The 14,667-nt window shown below is 39.6% G+C and overlaps 1 protein-coding gene across 4 annotated transcripts in view; it reads right to left on the bottom strand.

Moving 5' to 3' along the window:
• The window catches only part of ROBO4 (roundabout guidance receptor 4), a 1,497,877-nt gene that overhangs the window by 726,027 nt on the left and 757,183 nt on the right, over window positions 1-14,667 (bottom strand). For all 4 annotated transcript variants that reach the window (XM_044081194.1, XM_044081193.1, XM_044081195.1 and 1 more), the window contains 2 exons: window positions 9,542-9,663; window positions 8,174-8,399 (listed from right to left, as the gene is read on the bottom strand). In XM_044081194.1, the coding sequence (XP_043937129.1) occupies window positions 8,174-8,399; window positions 9,542-9,663 (348 nt within the window). The remainder of the gene's footprint in view (window positions 1-8,173; window positions 8,400-9,541; window positions 9,664-14,667) is intronic.

Raw genomic sequence — 14,667 nt, forward strand, 5'->3', positions numbered from 1 at the left:
CATTAACCTTAACGTTGGCAGTATATCAAATAAACTTCCTCAATTCCACGCATTCATAACCCACTACTCCCCTGACATTCTAACCATAACTGAGACATGGTTAAAACCCAGCACACAAAATGAGGATATACTGCCTCCAGGATATAATATCCTAAGGCTTGATAGAACAGGAAAGAAAGGAGGAGGTGTAGCACTTGCCTACAAAAATACACTTACTATGCAACCTCTACCAACTTCTCCACCTAAATTTAATACCACTGAAATCATAGGTTTCCTGCTACAAATAAACAAGAATAAGAGCATCAATATTCTCTGTGCATATATACCCCCAGGAAATAACTCAGCAATAATTGAGGAAATGCTTCAATGGATAAAATACACCCTTCTACTAGGAGACCTAAATACTGATTGGCTAGCCTGTAACTCCAAAAACCCCACTAACTGCATCAACCTATATGGGTTCTCCCAACTTATTCTAGAACCTACTGGAGTAGATAAGAAATCCCAAAAAGAATCTATACTAGATTAGACATTGGTAGTTTTCTTCTGGATAGTTTACTAAACAGGCTGCCTACCAGACAGCCTTAGCGACCACCTGCCAACATTCCTCCTACAAAAACGTATTAACTTACCCAAACCTACAGTCTTTAGACAAGTCAGGAATGATCGCAAAGTAAATGCTGTAGATATCAACAACTCATTAAAAAACTGCAACTGGGAACCACTATATTCCCTTGACTTGGACCAAGCAGTAGACTATTTTAATACTACATTCACTAAGATCCTTGACCAAATAGCACCCATCAGAACAATTAGGGCTAAGCTTCGCTCTACTCCACTGCTTACTAAGTCCACTAGAGCCCTATTCAAATCCAGAGACAAAGCCTGGAAAATTTGGAAGATAGACAACACAATTCTTTCCAAACAAAACTATCAAAATCTTAGAAACCAGGTTAAACAACAAACCAAGTTTGATAAACAGAACTACTACCTAAACATCCAAAACAAATGCGCTAACAACCCTCAAAGGTTCTGGCATGCAATTAACTCCCTGCTAAAACCAGGTAAAACCAACACACCTACTCCCACCTCAACCTCCACAAATACAGATAGTGAGATAGCCTTCAAATTCAACCAACAATTTACTGAATCCATCACTTCTCTAGCTACTCAACTATCCAAAAATAATTATACACCCATGCCAAAAGCCCCCAAAAACTCTTCTCCCCTCACTTTCTCTCCCGTCCAAACCTCTACAATAAAGATACACCTCCTAAAACAGAAACCCACTACTCTTGCAGCAGATGGTTTACCAGCACATTTCCTAAAAATGGCTACCAACTCAATATGCTACCCAGTCTCAGTCCTTATTAACTGCTCTATACAGGAATCATACATCCCTTGCCTATGGAAAATCTCTTACAGTATTCCCCTTCATAAGGGTGGAACCTCTTATGATTTCTCCAACTACCGCCCCATTGCCATCCTGTCTGCTTTATCAAAGATACTAGAGAAAAGCATACATTCTCAAGTCATGCATTTCCTAAACTCAATCTCCTCTCCCCTACACAACACAGTTTCCACTCACACCACAGTACAACCTCAGCCCTTCTCTCCTTCACAAACTTAGTGAACCAGCATAGGAATAACAATAGATTTGTATCTGCTATATTCCATGACGTCTCAAAAGCATTTGACATGTTTTCCTACCCCATATTAATAGATACTCTAACCTCTTTAGCCTTCACCCCTACCACTATTAATTGGTTTAAAAATTACCTTTCAGAGTGCCAACAAGCTGTCCAGTGGCAAGAAGTCTTATCACCCCTACTCCCAGCCACCATTGGTGTTCCCCAAGGCTCCATATTGGGCCCACTGCTCTTTTCTATCTTTACCAACAACCTTTATACCTCTACCCTGCAGGCCTCACTAATCCAGTATGCAGATGATTCCACCCTAATCTGCTCAGCTTCATCACTCATCACCCTACAGCAGCTCACCTAGGAATCATTTGCCTCAGTAGAAAAGTGGATCTCTAATATTCAGCTCATCTTAAATCCTAACAAACCTACTTCTACTCACCCCAAACAAATCAAAAATCTCACCACTTCCTTTCTCTATCTCTTCCAATAATAGTACCATCATCTCACCCTCTGTCCACGCCAAGCTCCTTGGTGTTGAAATACACAACCTCCACTTTGACATCCACATCTCTCAAACTATAAAAAAGGTGCCCAAAAAATTGGGCTCCTTATATAGACAAAAAACTTTCTAACAGACCATGTTAAAGTCACCCTAGCTCAATCCCACCTTCTTTCTACACTAATCTATGCAGCCCCAATTCCCACTTATGTCAGGAAATCTGAAATGGACAAACTCGAGTCCTGCTACAACATAATTTCTAGGTTTGCTACAAACTCCTCTCCCCTTTCAGAACCCATCATTGCCTACCGCTTAGGAAATTCTAGTGGCTTGAACTTCCACAGCTACTACTCTATCACCAACTTGTCATGGCCTACAATACCCTAAAACAACCTGACAAAACTCCCACACTGAAGCAATTGCTGACCAACTACACACCAAATTGCCCACTCTGCTTCACCAACAAACCACTCCACTTATTACCACTGCTAACAACACAGCTGGCAAAGCCCTATTCTCACACACTATAGCTAGAATTTGGAATAATCTCCCCACACCCGTGACTGCTGCAGCAAATTCCAATCAATTCAAAAACATCCTTAAGGCCCAACTCAAAAGCTCCTGGCTTTGTTCATGTGTCGCATAGTCCGAAACTCTAATGCCTCTATACTATCCCTACCTCTCTTGTTTATGTCCAGTAAGCATGGTTCTTCAAATATTTGACACCCTGACAATGTAGAGTTATACATGATGCAATCTCTGCCTGTTTTTCACTACAAACAGAATGTACATATGTAAATAGTCACAAACTGAATAGTCTGTATGGCCTTCCATCTCTCACTAGACACTTCTAGTAGAACAAATGCCTGTTCTACATTTTGTATAATATTGGTATGGGAGTAATGTGCCATTTTTGATGCAAATACTGTTGTGATGTCCTATTTGTCTTGTGGAACTACTTCTCCATCTGACTAGATACTAATAGTAGAATGTTAATAATTTGAATACTCTGTACTGTCTTTCATCTCTGCCTACAAAAGACACTTCTAGTTGAACAATGTTTTTTTCCTACACTTTGTATAATATTTATATTGCTGTGATGTACCATTTTGGATATAAGTGATGTTGCAATGTTCTATTTTTTTATGTAAATGGAGCTTTTTTCCCCCGGGCCTCTGATGAAAATGAACCTTGCCCAGTCAGACCTTCTCGGTTAATAAAAATTAAATAAATAAATCAACTAATATATCTATTACTTATGCTCTTGGAATGCTCAGGAATTTCCCCACCCAGAGTATACTCATTACCAAGCACATCTGCAGAATGCTTATCACCTATTGCACGTGCAGAATGCTCATCGCAATTAAGTGGTTATGTGACACTGTTTAGTCAGTCACTGTTTTAACAATGAATGAAAAAGATCAGGGCAGCAATTTCAGAGCTCTTAACTCAGAATATCTTGGTGTGTATACTGAACAGCAAGTCTCCAGAAAAGGAAACTTAAAGTGACTTTCTAAGTATGCTGTATGGTGGTCTCTGTGATGTCCACCATTTCCACCAATATGTGATGGCGACCAATATATGCCATCCTCACTCTGGGCCAGTAATCAAGGAGCCTGAATCTTCACCACTGACACTGGAGAAGGATGTGCACTTGGAATACAAATGGATACATTCAGTATTTCCAGATGCAGACCTCTCTGCATCAAGCATAACTTCCCTTAAGAGCATGCAGGGAGCACACTCAGCTCAGGGTCTGGATGTTTCTATATCTGTCTCCCTCCAGGTCCCCAATTAGATTCCCCACTTGTACAGCTGTAGGGTTAGGTCCTCAGCTGAATGTCCAACCCAAGTCCTCCAGCACCCTCTCTGTGAAACCAGCGCTTCATGTTCCTGCCCCAAGTAGCTGACACACACACTCTTTAAGATTCTTCCATCGAGCCTTTCTTAGAAAAATACCAGCTCATAGGTTCATAGGTTAGTACTAGGCTAACTGCCCTTGTGAGCCATTTTAAGCCTAGCCAGTTATCCCCTGTGAGATTCAAACCCTGCACCTTGAGTTTGTAAGGCAAACACCTTAACCATTAGGCCACCCTCCCAACCCTTTTTAATCTCAACAAAACCACATTAATGCTGTTCCCTAACTAATGCCACAAAACAACCCCCCACCCACCATGACTTTACAATCACCTCATCCAATCACACTCTAATCCAGCCCACCTCAGAAACCAAGCTACTAGGTATGATATTAGATAAGTAAAAATTTGACAAACATATATCTCATGTCATCAAAAAGGCCCACATTAAATTAGGTTCCCTTTACAGAATAAAACCTTTCTTAACAAACTCTTCCAGACAAACTATTGCTAGGACCCACCTACCATCCACTTTAGTCTATGCCTCCCCTATATTTACTAACCTCAAAAAATCTGACTTAAGCAAACTTAAATCATGCTACCAAAAGATAGCCAGATTTGCCACTAGCCTGCCCCACAGAACCCATCATTGTCTTGCTTTAAAACAACTCAAATGGCTAGAAATGCCCAACCTATTAACCCTAAACCAACTTACCACAGCCCATTTCATAGTTTACCTACCTGACAAATCTCCATCCCTACAGGACCTAGTACAAACACACCTTAATAGCAGGACTCTATGATCCTCAAAGAAACTACTACTCGAAGTTACAAAATCCAACAACAGCTTTGGAGACTCACTATATTCTAACTATATAAGCAAATCATGGAACTCTACTCCCCAGAACATACCAAACACAGCAAACCTAGCACACTTCAAAAAACTGCCAAAGTCCCACCTAAATGACAACTGGTTATGCTCCTGCTCCTCACCAGGCTGAACTAATTTCTCCCATCCTCACCCTCTCTCTTTCTATTCTCCACTTTCACTATATCTCTATGTTTACTGAATACCTTACTTACTCCCATCCTCACCCTCTCTCCCCCTACTCTCCACTTTCAATATCTATTTGTTTACTGATCCTATGTGATTATAAGTATAACATTAAGCATAACAATTTGTAGTACCAGACAGGTATCTCTGAGACACTACTCCACTATATATTAAGCTATTGTATCTCTGAGACACTACTTCACTGAATGATTTTTTTGTTACTAAGTGTAACTGCCAAAATATCTGTTACTAAGTGATCCTGTTAGCTTTATTGCTAACTTGAACTGTGATAATATGTGTTACTCTGTGATTTATTCCTATTATTTCTCTGATTGTTTCACTGTTGTTTAAAATACTGACTGTTATGTTGTTGTTATGTGGAGCCCCCCCCCCCCCGGGCTTCCACTAAAAATTGGCATACTTGCCCAGTTGGACTTCCCTGTAAACAAATGTTAAATAAATAATAAATAAAATAAATTTAATTTTCACACACCTGGGAAAGGCTGGCACATATTACTGCTCTACCAGCTTTGCCCAGACTATAAATTAGATTCACTGCCCCCCGTGAGTTACTATGAGGCTCTTACAAAGGGTATCCAATTATATGGTGAAATATTAACACCAATACAAATGGTAGTAGTTGACCAAATAGCTAGGCCTTCTGGAGTGGCCCACACAGTGTCACCAAATAAATATAAGTATAAGGTTAAGTACCTTCTGCAGGGAGCAGCCTCAATAAAAGTATTTATATTTAATAATAAATAATAAAATAACATGAAAATACATAAACTACAGAGTTCAGATCACAGGAAATGTTGAAAAAAACATTGATGGACAGAGTCAGACAAGTAAAGAAAAACAATATCTAAACTAGGCTTCACTATATTCCTGACTAAATCTAAAAAACTAATTGTTCCTTAGTTACTACAGCAAGGGAAGATGGTGTGGGTGAGGGTCTTTCTAGTCAGGCTTCCCAAACAGACTACTCTATACTCTGATATTTCTTATTGTAAAATATAGTATCTGAGATGACTTGGAAAATGACCTGATCTGGTCACCGGACTCTAGGTTCCCACAATATCTACTTTTGAAGTTTGAAACAGGGCTTTAGCAGACTGCGGCAATACACATTTAGAGATTTTATGGCAGTGCCTGGGAGCCAGAAACATTTACTAACACTCCCCCCTTCACTACAAACGCTAACAGATAATTGCAGCTCCCAGACCTACCATCTCCAATCCCATTCAGCCCAGTGTCTTCTATTAAAACATACACATTTAATTCAGTTACCATAATACATGTATATTTCTCTTCATTTCATCAGGGTGAACTGTTGATACATTCAACACAAGCACACCTCACAAATACATTTTTAGCACAAGCATCTGTATAAATCAGCTTGATATACAAATTACATAAAATATTTACAAAATTCCAGCTAGCTGTGCTGGCACAAGTCATACATCCACTGCCCTACTTCTCCTGGCATGGCTGGCAGTACCTCCTATCATCTCACCCTCTATGGCTGAAGATTCTGTACTCTGTGTGGTTGTCTGGAGATGAAGACTATGTTCCATGCTTCAGTAGATACTTCTGAACAGGTCCTTTGTTACACATTCTCCTTTTCATTTTTTGACTATGTCCGACCTCAGACTAGCACCATTATTACAACTAAACACTCAGCAACTGAAGCTACCCTTTGCCAGTATCATGTTTTCTCCTGCATTCTAATTATAAACTAGGCAACATGCCTAATAGTGCTTCTTCCATACTAAATTCTGAAGACCACAAATTCTGTCTCTGCTATGAGTTGTGACATCTGGCATATAGATTTTGAATTACAGCCTCACTTCCAAAGTCCCAGAGCACCTCCATAAACGTAACTGTGTATAAAGGCTTTAACAGGCCTCACATGGCCTAAGACTATGCCTCAGTTAGTCTCCACTTCCACAGAGCCCCTTCTACTTTACTGAGGCTAAAAAAATAAGTAAACAGATGGTTACAAAATACAAATGTGTGGTTTGCACTTGTCTGAAGTCTTCATTAAGGCAAAAAAAGGCACAATACCAACATAACAATAGTGACAATAATTTAAAATAGAGACAGTTGAGCAGTCTGATTATCAAAGTAGTACTTCCATGTCACTGACCCAGACTTAGTTCTAACAAACACGTTATGGTCTGAAGCATATTACAGCTTTCCTTTCTTTTATAGCTAAACTGCAGTCCCAGTTACCATGCTTCCTTTTGTCTGACAAGCCCATTCCATTTCTTCTCATCTTGGAAGAGATCCCAACACATTTTGACTTTTTTTTTAATTTTTAATTTTATTCATTTGTTAAGCTGGTAAGTGAAGTGGTCTTCAGACCTTTGACCATAAGAGCAAGGACAAATACAATGGATACGAATAGTTCACTTTAGAATAGCTAATCAGTAAGAAAGCTTTTGGGAGTTGGGAGAAACTAGGGTACCTAGGAAAAAGATGACATGCAGATAGGGATAGAAAAAGTGAACTCACAAAAGACACTGACCAGAATTCAGGATTGATCCCTGGACACCACACATGTAAAGTAGAGATGTCCCTGAGCCTTAAATGTCTGCAGTCTGGTTTAATATTGCACTTATTAATTATTCTTCCATACGCCTTACGCCTTTACTATAATATGCATTAATAATTATTTCTACTCATTTTATGTATAGAAGTCATTTCTATGCTATAGATCTGGATATGATGTATAGTTAGAGTATAGCTCACCCAAGCTTCTGCTGTCCTATTATTTTTGTACTACATATAATAATTTTATTATTAGATAATGATATATTTAATGGTCGTGTGGATCCATTACAGGCAAGACCCAAAGAAGGAGACAAAACCACAGTCTGCCATTTATTTACAGCTGTTGATAGTCTAAAGGGTGCATATTATATGATGTAAATCAAGACTCTCTATATAGTTACCAAGTGAATGTGAACATTTATCTCACAGTTCTCTTCCAGTGCTTCACTTATTTTTCATATAAAATCAGTATACTCTAATTTGCCTCAGGAAAGAGGATATATGTTTTCAACACATAATTGCAATCAATAAAAATCTGTTAAGTAATGAAATAGTATACATGTACCTTCTTCAGGGATCTGTAAGTGTTGGAGATTGCTCTCAGGTCCATAGGTTTGACCCATGTAGGGCCTCACCTTAAATTCATACTTGTATCCTCTCTTGAGAGTGGGAACCACAGTACTGTATTCACTAGCCTTGGGATGTATCCACTCCATCCAGTCCACGCCAGCAGGGAGTATAGAACGGTAGAAGACAATATATCCTTCTACTCCTGAAGAGATAGATATCACCTATAGAAAAACATAGCTTATGTTAACTGGCTGAGAGAGGACTTGGCTATTTTCAGCAAAAAGGCATCTTTCTTCTATACACATCCACTCCTGTTATGGTTCAAGTCATGCTGACAGTTTCAGAAAATAAGTATTTGGAATATGAAATCACCTCAAACAATCTGAATTGGCCTGGAATTTCTTAATCCTACAGGATAGCATTAGCAAAGCTACAACAACTGTTGTTTAACGTTTTGTAAGAAACCCATCAGGTGAGTGAACCATGATACTTTTTGCTAAAACTGGTATCTGAATGAGAATATGGGTTGATATCTAACAAATTCCAGATTTCAAAGAGTAAATTTAGTTTCACATCTTCTTTTAAACTCGGCACAGGGTAAAAGGATCCTGCTTCCTCAGAATGATAGATTGGTTTTAATTATGCTAACAGAATCTATGCCCTGAAAATAAAAGCATTCCACAGAATATGCTTTTACAGTGAGAAAGGCTGCTAGTCCAGAATGTTTTATTTGTTTTATCCACATTTATTTTGTGTCATCTTATGGGCTATTGACACTGTTTGTTTTCCAATGTCTTAATGCTATGTCTGTCTTAGTGTTATTTCCGGCCTCTTCATTATCCCCCACTTTTCTCTGTGATGTAACCTGTATTATTACATTACCTGTGATACTTGTATACCTGGTGGGCATGTGCGCTATACAAAAGCCACTTGAGCTGTTCCACTGATGGCCAGCAGAGGTGACTTTGATGTACCAATAGGAAATATACTGATTCAGGAGCCTAGAGCTATACCTTCTCAATGCCTTTATCCAATATGTGATCTACAGCCCCCCTCCACTCCCACATGTATGCCCACAGTAGTATTACACAGGCATCATATAACCCCCAAAACTAATTTCCTCCTCTAAATGTGAGGCAGTATTTTGAGAACTTTCTTTTAATAGCCATGGAACCTTGAAATTTAGCTCTCACGTTAGTGAGCCTCTCTTACCTGACATATTCCAGGTAAACAGAGTCCCTGACTCAGCATTCCTTAATTTCTTTTAACAAGACTTCAACATAAATTACAGCATAAGAATAAAGGGATGACATTGTGCAAAGTAATAATATGCAAACATATAGGTGAATTTGTGTATACTGACCTTCCAACGAAGATAGGCAGCGGAAGATGATGAGAGAGCTGTCACATTCTCAAGCAATATCTGCATGTCTGACAAGGTTTCCTGCTGTTTCTGATGTTGTCTCTGTCCTGTGTCTAAATCATCTGTAATATGAAGAAAGGAACCATTTTAGATGTTTACAATCCACACAGCTAGGTGATGAAGAAAACAGTGTTATTGTAAAATGGTTGAAACTTAAAACATACCACAATGTAGACTAAGTTATATATTTTCACAAAAAAAAATCACTACTTCAGCGTAGGCCTAACTAATACAACATTTTTTGCTAGTTTCTTTAAATACAAAACACTTTCAGTCCAATTTATGTAATAAGTTTATAAACAACTGCCTGTGTTGCAACTGTCTGTGACTATCCCTCCATTTTGCTCGCTCTCTCCCTCCTCATTTACCCTTTCCCATCCCATAATGCACTATTCCTCCTCCATTATCCCTGTTCTCCTCTCTTGCATTTTTTCCTTTCTACTATTACAGCAAAATACATTTTAATAACAGTAAGGCTTTCATCGTTAGTGTTTTGTAACAGTTCTTGTTATTACTGTATTCCCTGAGGATTTACTACTTTGATTACTTGGAGATTCATATAGCTTTATTTATTTATTTTACATTTGTTAACCGGGATAGTTCATCCGGATGCATGTCCATTTTCAGTGGAGGCCCAAGGAGAAAAGCTTCAAAGAAACAATTTACAAGACATACAGACAATGCTTAAAAACATATTTCAACTAGGTCCACTAAGAGTATCTAGTTGAGAACACTGAGAATACTGTTATCAATAGATTTATAAACAACAATAAACCATGCAAACTAACACAAATATACTCTTATTCTTTTGTTGTGGAGTACAAGTTTATGCAGGTGAGTCAAGAGACTATGTATTAAGGCAAGAGTTGCATTAGTATAGGCATGGGACTGGAGTTACGTCTGGTGTGGAGCAGGGGCATAGCTATTTGTTGTTTAGATGACTTTTGATAGACCTTTTAAATTTAGGTAGGGAATTTATATTTTTAATTCCAGGCTGAACCTAAAAATCATCCACTGGGATAAGCATTCCACCAATACAGCAGTGACATGAATGCAATTATTCCTGATCAGTGCTATTATCCTGTACAGTGAGTATGGCAGGGACAGGTGTGGAGTTTCTCTTAATCAGTGATATCATCCTGTACAGTGAGTGTGCAGTCAGAGGCATTATGTTTCACCTGATCAGTGATATTATCTTGTACAGTGAATGTGGCAGTGACATGCATACAATTATTCCTGATCAGAACTATTGTCATGTACAGTGAGTGTAGTTGGATCTGCAGTTTTTTAGATAAGTGCTATTATCCTGTACAGTAAGTGAAGCAGTTGCAAGCATGCATTTATTCCTGATCAGTGTGTCAGTGACCGACATGCATCAGTTCACAAACAGTGCTATTATCCTCTACAGTGACTGTTGCAGTGACATCCGTGCAGTTATTCCCGATCAGTGGTATTATTACATACAGTGAGTGTGGCAGTGACTGGTGTGTATTGATTCCCATCAGTGCTATTATCCTGTACAGTGAGTATGGCAGTGACAGGCATGGAGTTTCTCCTGATCAGTGATATTATCCAGTAGAGTAAGTGTGGCAGTCAGAAGTGTGGAGTTACTCCTGATAAGTCAATCAGATGCTCATTAATGTACCAAAACCTAATCTTTCCACCAGTCAAATGTGTTACCCATATGCTATAGCAAAACTATGGAATGCTCTGCCTCCTTCAATTAGGTGTACTAACAACACTGAATGCTTTAAGACTTCGCTGAAACAACACCTGTTCTCCCACTGGATATGTACATGTACCAGCACTGACTATAAAAAAACAATATTCCTAGCCTTCCTACTTTTCCTCCCCATCTCACTTATGGCTCAGACTCCTCATATACACATTCAGTGCCTCCAACTTACTAAGTCCAACATATGCCACCCAGCCACATGTACTCTACTGTATCAGTTACCTACCATACTTTCTGTTCTTGATGCCTGTATAGCAGTAGCTCTAAGGGTATATCTCACTGTCAGAACCTCTCTACTGTATCAGTTACCTACCATACCTTCTGTTCTTGATGCCTGTATAGCAGTAGCTCTAAGGCTATATCTCACTGTCAGGACCTCTCTACTGTACCAGTTACCTACCATACCTTCTGTTCTTGATGCCTGTATAGCAGTAGCTCTAAGGCTATATCTCACTGTCAGGACCTCTCTACTGTATCAGTTACCTACCATACCTTCTGTTCTTGGTGCCTGTATAGCAGTAGCTCTAAGGCTATACCTCACTGTCAGGACCTCTCTACTATATCAGTTACCTACCATACCTTCTGTTCTTGATGCCTGTATAGCAGTAGCTCTAAGGCTATACCTCACTGTCAGGACCTCTCTACTGTATCAGTTACCTACCATACATTCTGTTCTTGATGCCTATATAGCAGTAGCTCTAAGGCTATACCTCACTCATAGCCGGCCTTAGGCATAGGCCAACTAGGTGGCCGCCTAGGGCACTGGTCTAGCAGGGGCATTTTTCCAGTTATTATTTGGTGTAGTTAGACCAGGATGGGGGCACCAGGTAGTGTGGTGGGGGGTGCCATGGACCCCTTTTGCCTAGGGCATCACTTGATCTAAGGCCACTCTTAACCTCACTGTCAAGACCTCTCTACTGTATCAGTTACCTACCATACCTTCTGTTCTTGATGCCTGTATAGCAGTAGCTCTAAGGCTATACCTCACTGTCAGGACCTCTCTACTGTATCAGTTACCTAACATACCTTCTATTCTTGATGCCTGTATAGCAGTAGCTCTAAGGCTATACCTCACTGTCAGGACCTCTCTACTGTATCAGTTACCTACCATACCTTCTGTTCTTGATGCCTGTATAGCAGTAGCTCTAAGTCTATACCTCACTGTCAGGACCTCTCTACTATATCAGTTACCTACCATACCTTCTGTTCTTGATGCCTGTATAGCAGTAGCTCTAAGGCTATACCTCACTGTCAGGACCTTTAACCTGCTGCTCTCCATCTTTCCTTGTCTACTGCTAAACTGCAATACTGCACTGTTCACACATCTGCTGTTATCCCACGTCATCAACTGGATTCTTGTTTGACTTGCATACTTAATACTAGTTATACAGATGTTAGATTTTATCTATTTTATTGTATTACCTATTCTGTAATGTGTTCTGTACCATCGCTGCTTGATTTTTATATTTTGGTTCTGTAGCTTTATCATGTTTGCTTTTGGAGCTTTTCCCCCTAGGCATCTACTGAAAACAGGCTCAGCCTGGCCCAGTAGACCACCTGGTAAACAAACAAAAATAAATAAATAAAATTAGTGATATCCTGTACAGTCAGTGTGAAAGTAACAGGTGTGCAGTTATTTCCAGTCAGTGCTATTATTCTGTGCAATACGAGTGGTAGTGACAGGCATGGAGTTTCTCATGATTAGTAATATTATCCTGTACAGTGAGTGTGGCAGTGACAGGTATGAATGGAATGCTGATCAGTGCTATTATCCTGTAGAGTAAGTGTGGCAGTGACAGGTGTGGAGTTACTCATCAGTGATATTATCATGTACAGTGAGTGTGGCAGTGACAGGTGTGGAGTTACTCATCAATGATATTATCCTGTACAGTGAGTGTGGCAGTGACAGGTGTGGAATTACTCATCAGTGATATTATCATGTACAGTGAGTGTGGCAGTGACAGGTGTGGAGTTACTCATCAGTTATATTATCATGTACAGTGAGTGTGGCAGTGACAGGTATGAATGGAATGCTGAACAGTGCTATTATCCTGTAGAGTAAGTGTGGTAGTGACATGTATTCAGTTACTCCCAATCAGTGCTATAATCCTGTACAGTGAGTGTGGCAGTGGCAGGTGTGGAGTTACTCATCAGTAATATTATCATGTACAGTGAGTGTGGCAGTGAGAAGTGTGGAGTTACTCCTGATGAGGACTATTATCCTTTAGAGTCAGTGTGGCAGTCACAGATGTACAGTTTCTCCTGGTCAGTGATATTATCCCTTACAATGAGTGTGGCACTCACAGGTGTGCAGTTATTCTTGATCAGTGCTATTATCCTGTACAGTGGGTGTGGCAGTAATGGATGGGTAGTTTTTCATAATCAGTGCTATTATCATGTACTATAAGTGCAGCTGTGACAGAATGAAGTTATTCCTAATCAGTGCTGAGGAAGGTCACAAAATAAAGTAGTGACTGAAAGCGCTAAACTTGGTGTGGATTATTTCTCCGAGCTGTCTGGGACACTGGTACCTCTAAACTTCTGGTTTTTGGTTTTAAAAGTTGTTCGTGGTTCAGTTTTATATTCCTAATCAGTGCTATTATCCTGAACAGTGAGCTTGGCTGTGACAGGTATGCAGGTATTCCTGATTATTGCCATTATCCTGTGCAGTGAGTATGGCAGTAATTGATGTGCAGTTTTTGCAGAGCAGTGGTTATATCCTGTGCAGTAAGTTAAGCAGTGACAGGTATAGACTTACTGCTGATCAGTGCTCTTATCCCATACAGTGAGTGTGGCAGTGACAGACATGCATTTATTCCAGATTCATGCTATTATCCTCTATAGTAAGCGCTGCAGTGACATTTCTGCAGTTATTCTTGATCAGAGCTATTATCCCATACAGTGAGTTTTGCACTGAAAGACACAGAGTCATTCCTGACCAGTGATATTATCCTGTACAGTCACAGTGGCAGTGACAGATGTGCATTTAATCCTGATCAGTGCTATTATCTTTTACAGTGAGCATGGCAGTGACAGATGTGCATGTAATCCTGATCAGTGCTATTATCCTGTAGAGTGAGTGCGGCAGTTATCCTGTACAAGTGTGGCAGTGACATGCGTGCAGTTATTCCTGATCATAGCTGTTATCCTGTAAAGTGAGTATGGCAGTAACAGATGTGCAGTTTTTTCAGATGAGTGGTATTATTCTGTACAGTGAGTGTGGCAGTGACAAATGTGCACTTCTCTCAGACAGAAATTTTCCTATACAATGCATGTGACACTGAAAGGTGTGCACTTATTCTCAATCAGTGCTATTATCCTGTACAATGAC

The sequence above is a fragment of the Protopterus annectens genome, chromosome 8.part0 (genome assembly GCF_019279795.1).
Source record: "Protopterus annectens isolate FY-2018-M chromosome 8.part0, PAN1.0, whole genome shotgun sequence".
NCBI lineage: Eukaryota > Metazoa > Chordata > Ceratodontiformes > Protopteridae > Protopterus > Protopterus annectens.